This window comes from Molothrus ater, chromosome 9, assembly GCF_012460135.2.
Source record: "Molothrus ater isolate BHLD 08-10-18 breed brown headed cowbird chromosome 9, BPBGC_Mater_1.1, whole genome shotgun sequence".
Lineage (NCBI taxonomy): Eukaryota > Metazoa > Chordata > Aves > Passeriformes > Icteridae > Molothrus > Molothrus ater.
In genome coordinates, this window is record NC_050486.2 from 7,579,549 (window position 1) to 7,600,036 (window position 20,488).

Genomic DNA, 20,488 nt, shown 5'->3' on the forward strand with positions numbered 1-20,488 from the left:
TTATATGCAGATTATAACCACAGAATCATATCACAGAATTGCAGAATGGCTTAGGCTGGAAAGGACCTTAAAACTCATCTCATTCCACTCCACTGCCCAGGGACACCTTCCACTATCCCAGGTTGCTCCAAGCCCCATCCAACCTGGCCTTGGACGCTTCCAGGGATGGGGTGACCATAGCTTCTCCTCAATGTCACAGGGAAAAACTTCTTCCTAGTCTCTCATCTACACCTATCCTCTGTCAGTTTGAAGCCATTCCCCCTTGTCCTGTCACTACACCCTGGTTCTGATGACTCCCCACAGCTCTATCAGTGTCCCCACTCTTTATTACTAAACCCATACAACTGCAGAAGAGCAAGTGCATTAAACGATGTATCATGATGTATCAACACCTCTCCTGTGGAATGTACTTACAAAAACCCCACAGTTTCTGATTTCTGAACAGATTAGCAGGCCCAGATTCAGGCCAAAAGCTGCTGTTTTCACCCCTGTGAAAACCAGCTCAAAGGTGAGGCAGGAAAGTAGACAGGAGGTATGGGGGAGAGAAAGGAATTTCACATTTCTTATAATTTCACAGAAGAAAGAGATGCCAGTTAAGAGTGAGAAGCAGCAGTATTACATCAAATACATACAAAGAGGCTTCGTCCAGGAAGAGAGGCGAGAGGCCCCAGCAGAGCTGGGTAAAGATCAGGAGGATTAGAGAAAATCAGCTCTTCCTCCTCCTCCAAGGCAGCCAGACTCTTTAACAGGTCCGGAGGAAGCAGAGGGGAGCTCTTGGGGTCCTAGTGACAGAAATGAGCACAGTGAGACAACAGAAGGCAGAAAGAACAGCCAGAGCAGGAGAGAGAACAGCAAGAGGAAGGCAGAAAGCAGCATGCAGAGGGTGAGGTGAGAATCGCACTGAGGCACACACTGAGAACTCTGAGCAGAAACAACCACGCAGCCAAATGTGCACAGGGAGAGGACCACGCACCCAAGTGACAGCAGGGAGCCTTAATCAGCTGAGCCAGTGCTTCCCCTTGCATCCATGCCACACACTGAACCTGCTTCCACATGCAAGGGCAACAAACAAAACCTTTTCATCATTCTTCTACAGCTGACCTGGGAGTAACTTAGGTTTCAAGTAGAATTATGTTTGCATCATCTCCTTTTCTCTGCTTGTGGAGTTTAGATTCCATGAGACTCATTTCCACTGGTCACAGCTACTATGCCAACACACAGCTGACCAGCCCCCTGGGCCAGTAAAATCTGCTCAGTGCTGGTCAGACTGGACATCTTTACTTTTGTAAAGAAGGATGCTTAAAGCACAAGCATCACAGGCATAGCTTCTCTCTGCAGCACAACGTGCTGGCACCTTGGTAAGGTTTCCCTTTTAGGATAAAGACAACGCTTTGACCCTGTCTCCACCCAAAAACCACAACCTGACAGCAGGGTAGTACTGTACATTGTACTCCTGTACACTGTCTGGCTTTTCTCTTGGAAGGAAAAGCCAAGTGATATCAGCTGACCTTCTCCATGTCCTGAGTGCATTTACAGAGGCACACCCAACCAAAGGTTTAAAAGGCCTCTGTTTAAGCTTCCTTATAAACATCACCAAAAGCACTCACAGATGACTCTAGGACTGTTAATAAATAACAGAGATTAGAGGATTTATAAACACCCACATGAAGCACGATCATATGAACAGAAGTAAAGTATTCCATTTACTGCAACTGGGAGCTAAGGAAGCCATTTAGCTCCCTCAGTGTGGCGGGATTTTCAAGAACAAGCAAACAAAAAAATCCCAAGACAAGACCACTGCTACCATCCTTGATTGCTCAACCTATTGTAGCCTCAGCCATTCAATTCACTACAGCAGTGTTAGGAGTTCACCTAAAGTGCAATAATTCAACTGCAATTATTTGGGTGGCTGTTATGGTTTTCACCAGTTGCAGACAAGAATCTTCCCCAAAACTATCAGTTGCCATGTTTCTCAACCTGGCAGACAGAGCACAGAGATGGATGTCACATCCATACTGAACAAGACTTACATCTACTTGAAACCAAATCTTCAAGAGACTGATACTACACACAGCCTGCTAAAATGGGGAATTCATTACTTTGTGCTGGAACCCCAGGTACTGATGCTCAGGTCTCTTCTAAATAAGTTTACATTGACCTACTTGGGACCACAGGGCATTCCTGAAACAGGGAAATGCCAAGAGCTGCCAGGAATATCAGAGCTTTAGTTTTCCCCACTTGCAGCATGGCTCTTACCTCAAAGGTCATCCTGGAGACAGCATCCTGCTCGGAGCGGAACACTCCCTGCCGCTTCCCCCTGCGGTCCATGCCCGACTGCTGGCTCATCACCCTGTTGTCCGTCATGCCATAGGAAGAGTCCCAGTAATATTCTGGCACCTTGACTTCTGAGGGGTTCTGGTTATATGGCTCCATTGGGAAAGGCTTCATTTTTTTCTCCAGAGGTTGCTGTTGCATCACAGGAGGCTGTAATGACTGTTCAAAGAGTTTAAGAGGGTCCTGGGCCTGCAGGTAATAGGGCTGCTTTACAGACATGATCTTCCCCAGGGAGCCTTGGACTTGAGGGGGGTTCCAGAGCTGCTTCGACGAGTCTGTCTGTGGATACTGAGGCAGAGACACAGGATTTCACCAGCAGGGAGGAACAATCCATGTTACCTGAATGCTTAACTCCATCCAAGTTGTCAGCCTGGCTCATGCATGATAGTAAATCAGAATGTTTGTGGAATGTCTATGTTATTCATCAAAAGCAATTTCCATAGGCATCTAATGCTCTCTAGTCAAGCTTTAAACCAACAGCCAAGTATAATCCTTACTCCATCCAGTACCTTTTAACCCAAAAGCCTACAAACGAAACCTTTAGTAAGGTACTGAGCCAGCATTTTGCTGCCCAGAGAACACAAGCAGGGTCTCACCATTGGGTCCAGATTTGCCAGAAGGGAGATTTTTCTCCAGCACAAGGTGAGCAAAGGAACTAAGAGCTGTAAGGGAACTGACACTGCAACCAGTTAGCCAAAGGAGAGTGCAGGTAGAGGTTCACACTCAGCCCTCATGACTCACACAAGAAAACTAGAAAGGCCTGAGACAGACATACCACCTCCATACCTTGTCTGTATCAGAAACACACAGCAAACAGATGACAGAAAAGACATTCCATTCCAGTACATACCTTCCTTTCAGTTACAGCATCATATGTTCACACCCACCAAACTTCAGCTCATTTTCAAATTTGCCCAGAAGTTCACAATCAAAAAATTCTTTAATGACAATTTTGAAAGGTAATCCAGGAACACAAGTCTTGAACATTGCCCCTTATTTTTAAATAAAGCCCAGCATCTAGCACAGGCCAAGTTTACCTGCTGGAATCCAGAGTGGTGTGGTGGGCTCTTCCCCAGGCCCTGCACAGCTTTGGTGGGGGACTGCTGCTGCTGCTGCTGCTGGGCCAGAGCTTGCACCTGTAACTGGCTTGCGGACTGTGCTGTTGCCTGAGCTGGTAAAGATGAGAGGGGTTGCTGGGAAGGAGGTGGTGTTTGCTGAGGTCCCTGGGTCATTGGCCCTGGTCCAGAGGGCCGTTGCTGGCTGTAAGGAATGTGGGACTGTTTCCCACCTTGCACCTGGTTTCCTGCAGGCGAGTGAGCTGTGGGCTGGAGGAAGGTTCCTGGGACAGAAACACCACCTGGGAAGGTGTATCCCGTGCTCATGGAGAAAGCCACAGGAGGGGGGACAACATAGGCTGGAGGAGGAAATCCTGGAAAAGATAAAAAAGTGCACCTTTAATCACAATTTGACAGACCATACAACTCCCTCCAGCAAACTTTTAGTGGGGGTTTCTCTTCCTATGCTGCTCATTTAGGAAAGGAGGCACTGGACTGCACACATGCACTACAATGTCCTTCCTCACCTTGGCCTGTGCATGGCTGTGATCACACAGGAATTCCAAATTTGTTTTGGAGTTTTCTTGCAATATTCCAGGGACTGATAGCAGTCAGCATGGCAGTATCTGAGGGTCGTATGTTTCCACATCCCTGTGCTCTCTGCCCCCAAATCTCCCTGCTTTTTCTGACCCTCCCTACCTTGTCCCTTCATTGCTCTTTGGTTTTTGATGCTTTACCCTCAAAGTTTCCTCCCCTTCAAACACATTTTCAGGGACTACACTTCTGCAGGAACAAACAGAAGCAATCAATACAAGAAGTGTATTGCCTCCTCCCAGAGGATCACCAGTCTCTGGATCAATTTAGAGAGAGACAGATGGTAACCAAACAAATCCTCGTATCTGTAAGATCAATTCCTTCCCTGTAGTTCACACTGAAAAGCCAGTTTGGAAGGGAAGCTGTAATTCTGTGTCTCACAGGTCAGATTTTATGCTGACTTTGGGACAGGGAAGATGCCCATCTGTCTTATATTGAGGAGCTCCATATAACACATGCAGGGAAGACACAGCTTCCAGTCATTCCTTGAGCAAACATGGATAGCAAGGTGTGACAGGCAGATGGCAAGGTATGACAGGCAGACTCCACAGCAAAATGGGACACACAATGCAGCAACAGCAACAAGTAAGACCACACAAATTACAGCTTCAAACATGAGCACCACTACAAACGAAAGTGAGTTTTAAAGCAAGCAGTGTGATTGATCTTTTGCAATGGAGTCTGAAGCACGGGGAATGCTTCAGAAGCAGTGCTAGCAGAAAGCTTTGTCATGTTCAGATTAACTACAGGAAGAGCCTAGCATGAAGTTCCTTGATCTTACACCCACTAAACCAGAAGGCAGGTGGCAGATTTCATGACAAACCTCGAATCCAAAGCATAAGGAACCTTATTTATCTTGTTGCAGTTCTGCTATGCCCCTTTTTACTACTTGATAAGATGTTCAACAGGAAAATTCATGGTCATTAACAGAGCCTCTACCTTCCAGAGGCTGTACTAACCACTATTACAGGATTTTCTTCAGTCAACAATAAATGACACTTCAAAAGAATGATGCAAATTACCTGGCCGGCTAGGAAGGGGAGGGAAGGCTCCTGGGTGATGAATAGGGATGAACTGGGAACTGCTGGCCTGGCTTGGAGTCTGAGTTACAGGTGTTTTCCTGGCTTCAGATACCGGAGTCTTCCTCATCTCCGTCTGGGATTTCACCTGATGCAAAAGAAAGTAGGAAGAAATTAAATCATTTGCCCTAAATTTCCACATTAACCATATCACGTCTCAAGCCAAAAATAAAACTCTCAGATTATCTGAGCAATTATTTTCTTTTCTCTAAGTAACTGAGAGACCTTTAGAACACAGAGCCCTCCTCACTGACCTCAGGCACATTACTCTGCATGTCCTCAGGCACTTCTCACCTCACAACAGCACTCAAGGATATTTACTCAGAAGATGCAAGAGGCTCCTTCTCTAGCATGAGAGTGAGAAGCAGACACAGTATCTCACACCATCCAAGGAACTTACCACGCTGCTCACCTGCAGTGTTTAAAAACAAAAAGTGCAGATGCTGCTATGCTTCTCCTAGGGCACTGCTTCAACCTAAATTATGTTACTTACCTGCAGCACCTTAAAAAACAAGCACTGCCACACGCTTCCTGGGGAGTTCTCTCAGCCTAATCCATACAGTGGTGTATATGCACAAACTCCACACTATGGAATTCTTTTGACCCAGAGCATACAAGACAAACAGCAGAAGTGCTTCACCTCATTCAGTTTACTGTGTCACTGTGGGGTGTTATGTTAAAAGAGCTGCACCAGTTAAAGGCAGAGAGAAGAATGGAATGTAATGTTTACCTTATTCTGAGTCTCCCGCGGTCTGGGTCTTCCTGGGGAGGAAGACAGAGGGGAAGACTACTTTCCCTTTCTGTTCAGCTCGGCAGAACTGCCTGGAATGCAAGATGGAGCAGGCAGGAAAAAGACAGCAAGCAAGGAACCCGGGCAATACAGAAAGGGCCCAGGAGCAGACCTGACACCAAGGCTCAAAGGTGAGTGAAAGAAAGGGTTGTATCAGGGATCAAATTAAAAAAAAATCCAAACCAAACAACAACAATAACCCCCACACCATAACTGTGTGGGGTTTATTTAGGCATTTAGTGCTGCTGAGTTGAAAGGAGTTACAGGACAGTTGTTTTCTGCCAAATTACAGTAGTAAAGGGATAGATGCATTCATATCCTTTCTTAAGGTCTTTTTCAAATTGAATTTCCCCATTTAGAAATTATGGCAGTGTAGGGTTCTTTCTGAATTTGTAAAATTGGGAGATTTGGGTGGATTTTTCATTTCCCACTACAAAAAGTCTGGGGGGAACTCCACCTCAAGGTTCTGGCTGATGCTAAGCACCATGAACAATGCAGGCCCTTGCTCATGCTGCATCTCTTCACCCTGCATCACATTCAGTATATTTAACTTACATTGTGCTGTCCCTTTCCCCTCCACAGTAAGCCAAATATTTTTACAACCCATATCAAGCACTATGCATTTTTTTATGGAAATGCTGGAGAATTCAAAGACATTCTTCCTGCCATGGCATTTTAAAACTCGAGCTCTATCCATCAAAAACTCAATTATGCTATAACACATTTCCAGAGGATGGCTTCCAAAAGGACCCCTGCATGATTTACAGTTAACTTTATAAAAACATAAATTACTAAAATCAATTAATCAAGACAAATTTCAGTTCCTTCCTTGCTACTATTTGATATTACCTCAGAAGCGTCAATGCTACCAAATATTTGCCCCCATAATAGCCCTAAGTGTTCCTACACAGTGCCTGAGAGAGGCACCATTTTATCACAGGGACCTCTTAAGAGTATGCTACACTTTGAGTTAGTCTGCACTGAGCTTCCTTGGCTCCTAACATTATCTTCTCTAGAGAGCAGAGATTCAACCCAGATCACATCCTGCCTGAGCATGCAAGTTTCCCATGCATCTGCAAAGCAGGACTGATCACTTCTCTACCACATTCTTCACATTTTTGCAAAGTAGGAACTGCAGCATTTAAGCTTTTGAAGGCAATGAACTATGTAGAAAATGAAGCATGAAATTGTCAGGAGTGCCAAAGCAGAACACAAACAGTCCACCAACTGGTATGAAACCTACGCTGGTTTCTCAGTGTGGGGGGAAGCAAGCCCTCCTCCCTCTATTCTGGAGCAGGTCTGGATAAGCAAGCCCACCAAATTATATGAAACAAAAGGCATTTCACTGGACTTGTTGCCCTAAATACAGCTGATGGAGTTAAAAAGCCAAAATTAATTTCTACGCAAGAGACAAACAATAACAGACAACATCAGAGCAGATTCTGCTACAGCTGGGTTTGTTTTATCTCAAGACTAAATCAAGCAAATTTCTGATAAATAAACTATTGTCACTATCCAGAAAGCTACACATAATCCTCAGATCTGGCAGGTTGTAATCCACCTGAAGTCCTTATTTTGCAAGACAGGGGCACAAAGATCAAAGCTGGGAGTTATGCTCAGACCTGCAATGACATTCCAGATCCATTTGACAAATAAATAAGAAACTTGCTATTCTAACTCATCTATGCTGGCTTTCAGATACCAGAATCATGTTCCATGACTCACCCCCTGGTTTCTGTAGCCTTTACAGAAACCCTCTGTACCCCAAGTTATCCCCTGCAAAACCAACTGAATAATGCTGCCAGTTCAAACACTCCATTTCATAACCAGGATGTTTAACAGCAAATCATCAGGAGGAAAAGAGGGAGAATAATCCAAGGCTCCCAAACAGCACAAGCTGGAAAAACTGAAAGAGATGGTTTGTCTAGCCTGGGGAAAAGACCTCAATTGCACAGGCCTTTGGAGCAGCTGCAAAGAGGAAGAAGTTATTCTGCAGACCTGTCCTGGGCAGCAGTAATGGGCTTACACAGAGGCAAGGGACATAAGGTGCATTAGGAAATAATTTCCACTTACAACAACAGTGAAGAACTAACAGTTTCTCCAGGGAAATAACAGAAATCTCCATCACTATCATTGAATGGTTCCAATTATTATCAGGGAATGACCTGAGATACAGCCAAATTGTCCAGATACAGATCAGATCAGCTCTGACACTCTCTACCCTCATTTACTATGACTTGGTGGAAGGCAGACCAGCAAATTCACTGTTTACTTGATATATTTCATATGTAATGCTCAAATAAATAGATAAAAAAGCATGCCTCTAAAAATATAACTGGTAAAAGAGCAGCCAAAACCAAACCATTTTGACCAAGTGCCTGAGCACAGATTGATGATTTAAGAGCTCAGTGGCCTTCTTTACTTTGACAGACACTTGGTTGCACTCACACTACAGAGGCTCTTACTCCACATATATACAATTTGCTACTTTTGTGACATGTTTAGTTTGTTGAATGTGCACCAGTCAACTGAAGTGAAAATGCAGAGTACCCAGTTCCTTCCCAACAGACCCCAGAATGGCAAGAGCATGACTATGACCTGGTGACGTGAGCTGCCTTGGTGGCCGAAATAATTTGTGGAATGGGCAGAAATCTATTTTTTAGGACAGTTATAGCACCTCTCACTGCACTATTTTTCTCCCTCTTCCTCCTTTTTTAAGATAGCATCAAGGAAAAGCAAAGAGATGCTAAGACAACCATCACCTGATCTTTGAGGTAGAAATATTTTATATTATTGAGCATTAGCTGCAGGGCCCACAGCAAGACCTCAGCTGTACCATACTCTACACAAGCAGAGACTGCCCTGACACAACATGGCACTGTCTCAGGCACAGTATCCCTCTGAGCTAAAGGCTTACCTGAACTGCCACATTCTGCTTTCCTGCTTCCTGCATCTTATCCAAGCCACATTTCTTGGTCTCGTTCTTCCTTTTATTGTTATCCTTCTTCCCATCATTCTTATTTGCTACTATTCCTTTGCTAAAGTCTCGTCTCTCCCTCGCTATGTCCTTTGGGGGGTAGATGCGCCCTTGCTCTCTGTTCATCTCCCGGGGCTTGATATTCTCTTTGAAGGTGACCATGGGTTTTTCTCCTGCATCACAGCTGTTGCTCAGGCTTCTGCCAGAGGACAGCACTGATTTGAGTCCAGGGCTCCCATCGGCACACAGTGGCTCCACCATGGATGTCTCCTGCAAGGTGAGACTCTCTTTGGCTTCACTAGGGTCCTCCAGTAAGAGCTCCGGGATTTCTGTCACAAACAAGAGCTTTCCTACCTCGTTTTCACATTGAATCAACCTGGAAAAGACAGCAAGGAATTAAAAAGCAAGTACATACACTACATTACTCTGTGAAGGAATAGCATGCTGACCCACAGAACATATTATTAGTGCTGTCAGCATCTTGTGCTCACATTTCAGCTAACTGCTGTGTTGAACAGAGAGAAAAATAACACTCCACACTGGCTCCTGTGTCACCTCAGCTTCCAGCAGCATGGGAAACACTGAGTACTTGCAATTACCTTGGCTGGTTATCAGCAATCCATTTGCCTGTGAAGATCAGGCGCTGCTGTCGTATCCGACGTTGCTGCCCCTCTTTATCCCCTGTAATTGCCTGGTGGCCTTTGGAAAAATCCAAGTTCCTAGTATTAAAGCAGAAGAGGGAATATTAATTACACAATTACCTTCTGCAATATCCTATTTTTCTAGAAATACATGTCAGCATTGCTCTATTAAAAGCTCTGAACTTTCACCAGATATTATTCAAAACATGGCTGTTAAGAGGTGTCTGATTTACACATGTAATTCTCATCTGGTAAGATGTATCTACATTAAAGAGGTTCAGCAGGGTCATGAGCAATATTATAACCTCAAGAATTTCTTAGGGCTACATCATCCATTGCAGTTATTTTGAAGAGACCAACACCAATCTATACAGCAGTAAACAGACATAGATAAGATATTGTATGGAACAGGTCAATGTCTGCAGAAGTTGTGACATCAGCAAGGGTGCAGAACCCTTCAGCTGTCACCCACCTGAACGAGGGCCTCAGAGCCAGGAATCCTTGCAACTCAAATTCTTCTGGAAGCGGGGTTGCTGGCAAATAGACAGTAAACAGCATAAGGAAAGCATGAAAGCATTGAACACAGTATCTTATTGCTTATTTGCTCCTTATTTGCTCTTCAACTGTAAATCCGCACATCAGCAGGAAAAACATTGGTTTTCAGAGTTCTTTAGAGCACAGACTGTAAGTGTCCTTACCATTATTACTGGATAGATCTTCTTCATGAGGCTGGAAACTATTTAGAAGAGAGATCAGCCAGGGCCATATGCTAAAAATTAGAAAACAGGCAAACCCTGAGTGAAAACTGCATAACATGGGATACGTTTGCTTTACCAAAAAAACCACTGAATGGTGTTAACATCACAGTTTACATTAATCCTCTGATTCCAAGAAAATTTCTCGCAAAGAGTCAGTTAAAAGACCACTTTCTTGAAAGAATTACTATTACTAAAAAACCAACCTGAAGTTCCCAAGGAAGCCAAGCTCTCACAGCACAGACAGCAGGCCAGAGAGCCTGTTGTGAATTTAACCAGATAAACCTAGAGTGTGAGCAAGTGCTGCAAGCATCTGTCTGCAATTCATGCTTTGCAGTCCAAAGCTGATAGCTCTCAAGGCATAGTCAATGAATCAGTTTAGGCAGCAAAGGAATTTATCAAGTCCCAGCTGTGCAGAAGCACTTCTGCTCTGTGAACAACACCACTGTACTGTAGTGCTGGAGCATTTACCACCAAGGGAAGAGACTCTAAGCAAGGGCTGCACCAAGCAAGACCATTAAACTAGAGGTGAACTTGCAGTCCCCTGCCTTGCTCTCACAATACCTGTAACAAGCAATGATTGGAAATTCTTCCCAAAGGCCCTGGAGCAAACAATTTTAAAATCACACTGATCATTGTGTTAACATTTAACTGCTACCACCAGACTGCTTGCTCCTGTTTGCTAGAAGCTCCCACTCAAAAAGTCCAAAAATCCTTCTGCTTTACTGATGGGCACCACAAAACAATAGAAAACTATTTCAGGATGCCCACTGTGCTCAGTGTAGGAGAAATGAATGTGTCCTCCTCAGCAAGGCTTCCAGCCATCATCCAGCACAGAGCCTGGAGAATGCACCGTGCCCCCAACAGCACTGCACACCCTCAGCTGCTCTCCTGCATGGCTGCAGGCATAGACAGCATGATCTTCATGATTATTCTCTACACTACTCTGAGCAACAGCTCCTTCCCATGACTGACAAGGAAAAAAAGAAGGAAAAAACACCCCAGAGATATCTTCAATAAGGCAAGTAAATCAATAATATGTTGTCCAGAAAATGGGTTCCTTCAGAGAATCCCAGAATGGTTTGGGCTCCCACCCTGTGCCATGGGCAGGAACACCTTCCACCACCCCAAGGTTGCTCCAAGCCCCATCCAGCCTGGCTTTGGACACTTCTAGGGATGGGACAGACACAGCTTCTCTGAGCAAGCTGGGCCAGGGCCTCACTGCCCTCACAGGGAAGGATTTCTTTCTAACCAATCTAAATCTGCCCTCTTTCAACTTAAAGCCATTTACTCCATGAATTACTACCTGCAGGTCCTCTCTGCAGAGACTACTTGATATCAAGCAGGTGTCTTGCCTATTAAAATACGTGCATAGGTCTTCCTTCAGGATGTGTGAATGACAATAGTTATCACCATCTCAAAACCACATCTGAACTCTTTTCCTTCATCTTGCCTTTAGGAATTCTGTGATTTAAGCTCCCAAAACTCCACAGGGCTTTTTGTTTCTTATTTAACAAACCAAAGTTGTAGGCACTCCTGTTTCCTATGCATCACACTGCTTTCCTTGGAGAGCCCATCTCAGCAACAATACTCATCCAGCTGCACCAGTAACAGTCACTCCAATCCTAAGAACCACCTTACAGAAACACTTTATTGAATTACAGTAATTCATGAAAAGTTAACAGACTGTTTAAAAAATTGTGAGTTTTGAGCAATTCAAGCCTTAATTTATGAGATTAGTGGCAAAAGTGAAAAATCAGAGTAACAGATTTTTCCAGATTTTTCCAGTCCAGAACAGTTATGCCTGCACTGACATTTAAAGAGCCCCTCTACTAAACTGAATTTAACTCCTAGGTGACTACATTCCAGCACTGCCCAAGTGATGGTTTAGTGCATAAAATTAAGGCAAGTATTCTCCTGCCACTTCCCCCAGTAATCTGAGAAATCATTATATTAGATAAGACTACAGGAACACTCAGTAATTATGCTCAAACTGGACATTATAAAATAGATCCCCCAATTGTAAAAAACTTAGAGGAAACCTAAAGACAATTAAAAGAATCAATTTGCTCATGTAACCAACAAATCTCATGTTTTGCTTTATGAACCTTTTAGCACATACACTTTCTATCATTTTGGTATCTGTAATGATGAGTTGTATGATCACTTTTCCCATGACAAATTTGTGGACCAACAGTAATTAGGACCTTCATGCAACAAAACGTAACAAGAGAAAGATTAACACTCACTACCGTCTCTCATCAACCACTGCCTCCTGGAAAACACTGGGCCTAAGTTTCAGCCAGTCCATCGAAACCTTCACAGCTGGAAGAGGATATGCAGCCCCAGAGTCCTCCTGGTAGTCATTTTGTAAAGGACACTTGCACAGAACTCCAAGAAATGACACTAGAAACAGAGTAAGAGGAAAAAGCAAAAGAAAAAAAACTCCATTATGTGGGAATGACACTTCAAAGTTGACCAAATAACTTAATCAAACATATCCACTCCATAAACCCCTATTCTAAGAGCTAGTTCTTTAGACCAAGGCAGCCCAGCTACCTCATCTTAAACAGTCCACCAACAGATCATAACACAGGGCTTTTAAAAAGTTTTCTACTATGGAGCAGAATCTTGATGTTTATATCTCTTCAACTGTCCTGGCAAGTCATTTTGGCAAGTTAAAAAAAATCAGCTGAGACAAGCCCAGTGCCAAAACAGTCATTCACCTATTTATCAGAAATTATCAACTCAACTACCTACCTGCACTTTATTCACTTCAACCAACAGGCACACAAATGCACTGAAGCTCTGCAGGCAGGCATCCAGCCTAGACCCCTTAGAGCACAGAAGCTGAGAAAGAGTAACCACACCTGTGTGACCAAGGTGCCTTCAGAATCAACTCCAGGCTGGAATTTGGAGAAATCCAGCTATTCAGAAATGCAGGTATTGACAAACAAGGCCAAGCTGACAACAGGCTCTGTTATGTTAAGCAAATCAGCATTATGTGGCCAGAATCTAAAATGCTCTGCACTTTTCCTTATCTCCTGGTTGATATTACCAAAGGCAAGAAGTAGCTGAGGTCCTGGTTGACTCAACTTGAACTGCAGCCCTGTTGAATCAGAACCAGTTCCATTCAAAGCAACTCCAACTGTACGCAGCCAAGTGGGGAGCAGCCCCCAAGAGGGGTACTACTCACTGCCAAGCTGGATCCAGTTTTGCACCCAAGTTAAAATGCTCTTTCAGAACCAGAAAAATGATGCAGAGTTCTGTAAAGCTTCAAACAGAGTAAGTCTGGACACAGAAATCCAGTGTTAGTCAGCACTGCTGGCAGAAATGATCCTGTGTGACCATCATCTCTCACAACTTTCTCCCTAATGTCTATTCTCAGCACTTACCTCAGCCAGCCATTAAGCTGGATCCTGACAGGAAATTACTAATGGATTCCACATTAAAATCAAGAGAACTACAAAAATCAATTAGCTCCCACACTTACTGAAGAGAGCCAGGAGCTGTGTCCAGCAGAGCTGCTCATCCTGGCTGTAGCTGTGCTGCTCAGTTTCATTGCTGAAGTCTCGCAGGTGATGCAGCTGGAACAGGTTGATCACAGTAATATGGACTAACTGCTGAGAGTTGAAGGCCTTCTGGAACAACAACCTCTGCAACAAGAACACAGGGTGGATATATTTTTAGATGGCAAAACACATGCTTGAAAGGACTGGTAGGTGCTCCTTCACTGCTTGACTAATGTTTCTGCTCTTACACGACATTCATTCTGGATTTTATTTTCAGGTCATCCCTCGCAGCCCAGCACTGGGCTTCCCAGGAGGACCCCACTGTTAAGCACAAGGTTGTTGCTTGCACACCAGCTCAGACACACTACAAATCAACATCCCCTTTGCATATGGTTCTCTTCCAGAGCAAGTGCAGCTTGGAATGTGCACAGACAGCACTGCAAAGGCCCATCAATCCACTGGGTTTGTCTGCCTTTCAAAGAACCAGCATGGAGAAGGTGACATTTTAAAAAAACACCCCAGGAAAATTTAACTACTGCATGGTTATGCATTAAAGACTAATTCCACACCTGACTTCATGGGTCACAAAACGCCTCAGTGGACTAAAATAGAGAGAGCTATTTACAAATGTCTTTCAGTAACTATGCTAAAAAAGACACCTTTCTCAGGACAGGAAAAGAGACCTCAAGGCTTTTTGGGTGAAAAAAGAAGTTATCCTAAATCTCAGCCAAAGTATCTTCAGACACAACAATCAGAGAATCAGCTGGATTAACTAGTGTAAGCATCAGGAAAAGGTTTAAGCTCCACATTCACCCTTGACTCTCTGATTTAGGGCACGAAGCACCAGCATTGTATACCTGACAACTGAGACTAGCAGAGCTGCCAGCAGCAGCACCCAGGGCCTGGCTGAATGCTCCCAACCCTGCAACTGCTCTCATCAGAATTAAAATGAGCCACAAAGTTAAACTAATTCACTACCATACAGCCAACTTCACATCCACATTCAACTTGGTGAAGCCAGAAGAGTTACTCTCTGATAAATTACCTTGTGTTGCATAATATAAACAAAAAAGGTAACCTAAGCAGCAAAGCAGGGCTCAATTAGCTGTTTAACACTCTGGATCAGTCCAGAAAATGAAGACTGTTCCACATGCCTCAGCAATGCTCATAATTATTGATTATAAGCACTGTGGAAAAAGCAGTACTTTTTCAACAGCCAGCATCACACATGGAAAGAGAGATACAATTATTTCATGTTGAAACAACATAAACTGCCAGGGTTGGAGCAGCCAATTCATAGGAAATTCTGTGGATTTTTAAATTTATTTTAAAGACACTGTGTACCTAATCGTAGCAGCACAATTCAAGACAAAAACGTATAAAAGGACTGTAAAGAACATTTGTGATTTTTTTATATTGCTCAGACCACATTCCCCTTTCCTATTTTTGAAAAGCATCCACTGCTCTGCTGAACATATTCATCCTCCCTGATGCTTTTCCACAAATTAGGAAGCTGAAGCAGAGCAGTTTCCAAAAGGCATTTACCAGTTGACACTATGTTCTCTCTGAAACTATACTACTTTGCATAAATACCTTACAAAATTCTTTTGTTTTGATCTTTGCTATACTGTCCAACATAATGAGCTGGGTATGTAATCAATGGGACTCCTGGATTTTCCATGGAAAACATGTTCAGCATAGTTCTAGTCTGCACAAAGTAACGTTGTATGGGGCACTTTTCAAGGGCAAACTGTTAACAGGAGAGGCAGGTTTCCCAAGGCAGATTAAAAGCAGCCTTAATAACCACTGGGAGTGAATGATAAACATCCAAAACATGAAGCTCTCTAAATTCCTCAGGCCACCAAGCCAAGACTTCACAGATTGATCAAGTCCTTTTCACAGGTATCCAAGAATTATCCAGGTTGAAGAGCAGAGAATCAATAGTGGTCACTGATTTCTCCTCTATCTCCACCAACAATGGACCATGTGTCAAATGGGGAAAATCCCTAATCTTGGCAGAAGTTACCAGAACTATACAATGTTAGCTGCAATGCAAACCTTCCCTAAGTGGCTACTTGAACTTCCTGTATTTTATCATGTGAAAGAATGATTACTGGACTGTAATTTCTGAACTCAGCTGCTAAAAATATACTCAATATACTAATTAATACGTTGTTAGAACTAACCTTGAACTGTTCTTCCAGCTTTTCTCGAAGAGGGCTCAGCTTCTCCAAGCTCTTACTCAGGTACACATGGCCATGAAATTTAATAAATGCCTTGATGAAGTCAGACACGCTCCATCGAGTCTTCACCTCATCACGACTGCATTTAGAACAGACACACCTGATTCAGTCTTTGGAATTACACACAGCTGCACATAACACCACAGAATTACTCCAAAATGAGGAGGAATGTCCTGCAAAGCTACTTTTTGTGTTGGCACAAGATGCTTATTTCCTGCATTCACTAATCACAGTCAGGAGCATCACATTCGTTTTCCATGTACCTCTGAGGATGCTCTGACTGGACAAGGGCTGAGGGATTTCTATTCCGCTGCCAAATATGAATAACTTCTAGCAAGGCAGGTACTTTTAGAAGAAATATCTTCCAACTTACCTGAGTGGCAATAATTTACTTAGTCTCACCTTTCCAGTGCTTTAGAAAGTGCTTTTTGTAGGTTAGTGGAGGCAGCTGGGAAAGGAAACTTCACAGCAATGCTTCTGCAGTAGTAGAAAATTGTGGTCAAGTGGTCTCCTTTGGAGGAAGCTAGGATAGCCAACTGATTATAAGGCTGACCTAAGGGAGAAAAGGACAAGCTGTCCAACAAGTTGTCCTGGGGAAAACATGCTAGATTTCAGAGTACATGTGGTCATCTGGAAAGGGAGCATAAAGTCCTCAGTTCTTCAACAGGCAAGGCTTAGATGCACCTGCTGACCCTTCCACCCTAGCCTCAGATCTGAACTACTTCAGTGAAAAAGCTTCTAAATTTGTGGTGCATCAGCTGTTTGGAGGGTTTTGTCTGTTTGTTTTGTTTGCTTGTGTTGCCTTTGTTGCTAGATTTTTGTTTCGGGGTTTGGTGGTTTTGGTTGTGGGTTTTTGTTTGTCTGTTTTGTTGCCTTTTTTTTTTTATTTTTTACTTTGGAAGGAGAAGGATTGGGTACGGGCGTCTCTGATTTTGTTTGCTTGTTTGTTTCAGGGGGCTGAGTTTTTGTTTTGGTCAGTTAGAATGCAACTGGTTAAAAAACTTGATTACTAGTTTCAGCAGCCCAGCTCAAAAGTGACATATCCTTCTATCACCATCCCTACATTTTGGGCCACTGGAAGACAATAGCTAAAAAGCTAGATCCCTGAACTAAAGAACTCATTAACTCCCATCAGAAATTATAAATTGGCATGGAATAAACAATAAAAGAAAAAAAAAACAAACAATGCTGGTGTAAGGCAAGTTGTCATTAATTGTACTTTACAATGTATCAATGTAGGAGTATAGCAGTAGTGAAGCCTTGGAGTAAAGCTGTGTATTACTTCCCTTGTTTCTAAACCTGCACAAAAGGAAGCAACACAGATCATGCAAATAACCATTATCTAAATGATTTACTGACATGTGAGACATGGTTCTATGGTTGTGTGGAGAACTTGGAGAGGGTTTTCAACTGCCACAGAAGAAAACAATACCCCAAATCTTCCTTTGGAATTATGAACTGGAAAGGTATCCCAGACTCACCATTAGAAGGGACAAGCTGAGCTGCATGTCTATAGTAAGACTCTGCCTGGCTGGTCTGATTCCTATAGCGAGCTAAGAAAACAGCAAAAAAACCCAAGTTGAGGCACAAAATTCCAGTCCCCTGCAGTTACTTCCATAAAATGCAACTTACCTGAAGAGCATTTCACTAGTATTTCAGAAATAAGCATCAGAAGAATGAGCAGTTACACCAAACAGCACCAAGATTTGACACATTCAATTCTGAGGTGACTGTTTTGCCTCAGACCTAAGACTGTCTTACGGACAACAGTACCAAGAACACCACATACAGAGAGCTAAAAGTAGTTTTCATCCTCTTTGCACAACCACCAACTAGATCTATTTATAGGTTGTTCAAAAAGCAACTGCAAATTCCTCTGAAAAGAGAACTTTCTACAACACCAAGTTTTACTCAAATCAAGAAAGAAATAAACCTGTTGAACTTAATGCAAGAAAGAAACCCCATTTATGAAAGATTGGATTTCTAACTGGCGCCCTTGAACGTAAGATATTAGTGTTCTGGAATGGAGAAGTGTGCTAGCCTGCTGCAACAAGCTTTTGTAATAGTTACCAGTTTCAGCACTTCCCTGTGCCTACCAGCTAGAACATGATTAAAATGCTAGGAGACAGACTCTAGCAGATCACTAGCAAGCCAGTGATTAACTGTCTCCATGTGTTAATGTGTAACAAACACTAGATAAGTCTGAACAGAGTTTCTTTCCAGGTCCTTCCCCCTGCTGCAATCACCACAGGCACAATCAGAAACTAGCTGCTGAAGTGGAGCACATGGAGATCCCTCTCTAGAAGCTGAACACAGACAGAACTCCACGTCCCAGCCCTTCCCTTCTGAAACTCACCAATATCTCCCAGGTGGACAAGGCAGTGCTGGCAGATGTAGGAGCAGGAGCTGGACTGCGGCTTCACGATGGCGCTGGTGTGCGTCTGTTTATTGCTAATGATCCCCAGCTGGGAAGACTTCACACGGCACGGCAGGTCCACGTTAAAAACTGTGCACAATTCCTGGAGTAACTGCAAAAATGGCCTGGGTCAGCAGCAGCTCCAGCCAGCCATTGGAAAGGCATCAAACAAGTCACTAAACTAACAGAGCGCCACTCAGAGGTGTGTGCTCACCACAGATGAGCCAAACATATTTGAGGTGAACAAGCTCAAGTTACTAAAAGTGAGACTTTATACATTCTCCATATGGAATTCATTGAGTTCCATTGTATCCACTGTGTTCATCTGCCCAGTAAGAAAAAGCTCTGCATCCCAAACCAGTAAGCAACTCAATCCTCATGATATTTAAATCACCAAGGATTTATCAGTGGAGACTGCCTATGGGAGGTCTACAGATATTGGTGGGTTTTATGGTTTTATCTTTTTGTTTTGTTTTTTCAGTAGGATGCTCAAGAGGAACACAGTGGGTTTTACACCTTCAAGAAGTGACACTGTTCTCTGAAAATATTAGAAAGGAACATCCCTCACCCTTCAAAGCAGCTTGTTCCAACATAAGAAATCCAACTTCAACTTTAGAAAGAAACTATCCCAATTTTAACTTTCGAAAGAAGCTGGAACATAACCAAGATGATAAGCAACACAAGGCAATACTAACAGTTCAGGGGCTGAGGTGTCAGCAAATATTTGCACTAAGCCAACACTGAGACTCTTTCAAGGAAAAAGGCATCAGCTACTTGATCAAATATTTCAAAAGCTGATTGAAAGAAAGCCTCAACTCTGCCATTCTAATTAGTGCTTTTAAAGTTTTTCCTAACGGACTCCAGCAAATACTCTGCAAATGGCCACCAGAGAGTGAAGAGTGTTTGTTGGACTGAGTTCTAGGGTAAAAAATGCAGGTAAGAAGTGACAGACTTTCTCCCAGCTGGGAACATGCCCAGTCTCCAAATAAAACAGACCTGCAGGAGGGTTGTACTTCCAGATAAAGGCACAGAGAAAGTCAATGGCTGACAGAAACACATACTCTATCAGCAAGATGTGACATGATGCTTTTGCTTGCTGCAGAAAGAGGTTTGTGTTACATCTCACACCCCTTTGCCTCTGTCTTTATACAGTACACAAAAAAATTCCTAAACAAGAGCGATCTCACAGATGAAAGCTGGATAAAAGAGAGCATCTTGACATCTTCAAAGATGCCAAATTAAGAAAATTCATGCTCTTGTTCAAAGATGTCACTTGGGGAAGCCTCACAGCTGGAGAACAGGTACCTTGGCTGAGCCAAGGCTTTAGGCTGAAAATGTAATTAACATCACAGCAAACAGAGAAAGATGACCCAGTCTGTAGTGTCAAGCTCAGAAAGAGTAAATTCCCTGATCCACTGCAGGAAAGAACAAGGTTTTTACAAGACAAACAGTGTAGAGGTAGAACGCCCTTGGCAACCATGACAGCTTGTGAAACTGGCTACTTCCAACAAGCAGCTTTACAAAAAATCAATGCTGAAGGGGAAAAAAGGGTAGCCACAAGGGTACCCTGGGGTTAGCATGGCAGATGTCTGGAATCCAAGTAGGAAATGATACAGTACAAATGACCTACTGTGAGTGCTGTAAGCTGAAGACAGTGTAAATCAGCCATGACAAAGTTTACTCGGAACACTGAGAGAGGATTCAGCAACCACAGTGTTGTTGAAGCAGACACCAAATGAGGGGAAAAAGGAAAGAAAGGCAAGTTATCTTTACTAAGGCCATTCTCATACACTGACTCTTATTCTCTATAGTTTAAATCTAATGAAATCTAACATAGGAAAGAGTGTAGGCAAAAAAATGTCAGTGAGAAATAAGTATATGAATAGGAATCACACTCCTTTGGCAATTAACTGAAAACCCTGCAAAAGATGGTTGGCCCAGGAGCACTCAATACAGTTTTGCTTCAGGGGAAGAAAAGTTCCTAGAAGTAAACTAATTATTCTAATTGTTGTCGAAAATGAAGACTTAAACCTCAATGCTCATCATCGGTGTTAGGAGTCACAAGGAAGAGGCAAAGAACAAAACATTAGGC

The 20,488-nt window shown here is 43.2% G+C and overlaps 1 protein-coding gene across 8 annotated transcripts in view; it reads right to left on the reverse strand.

Moving 5' to 3' along the window:
- Positions 1–20,488, reverse strand: part of SMG7 (SMG7 nonsense mediated mRNA decay factor) — a 56,529-nt gene that overhangs the window by 6,480 nt on the left and 29,561 nt on the right. For 3 of the 8 annotated variants that reach the window (XM_036388049.2, XM_036388047.2, XM_036388045.2), the window contains exons 5-18: positions 18,337–18,508; positions 17,462–17,533; positions 16,383–16,533; positions 15,924–16,059; positions 13,719–13,881; positions 12,475–12,631; positions 10,169–10,239; positions 9,943–10,003; positions 9,429–9,548; positions 8,770–9,205; positions 5,006–5,150; positions 3,372–3,763; positions 2,257–2,622; positions 633–782 (exon numbers count right to left, since the gene is read on the reverse strand). In XM_036388049.2, coding sequence (XP_036243942.1) covers positions 633–782; positions 2,257–2,622; positions 3,372–3,763; positions 5,006–5,150; positions 8,770–9,205; positions 9,429–9,548; positions 9,943–10,003; positions 10,169–10,239; positions 12,475–12,631; positions 13,719–13,881; positions 15,924–16,059; positions 16,383–16,533; positions 17,462–17,533; positions 18,337–18,508 — 2,592 coding nt within the window. The remainder of the gene's footprint in view (positions 1–632; positions 783–2,256; positions 2,623–3,371; positions 3,764–5,005; positions 5,151–8,769; positions 9,206–9,428; positions 9,549–9,942; positions 10,004–10,168; positions 10,240–12,474; positions 12,632–13,718; positions 13,882–15,923; positions 16,060–16,382; positions 16,534–17,461; positions 17,534–18,336; positions 18,509–20,488) is intronic. The other 5 variants (XM_036388048.2, XM_036388046.2, XM_036388052.2 and 2 more) reach the window with 3 other exon arrangements.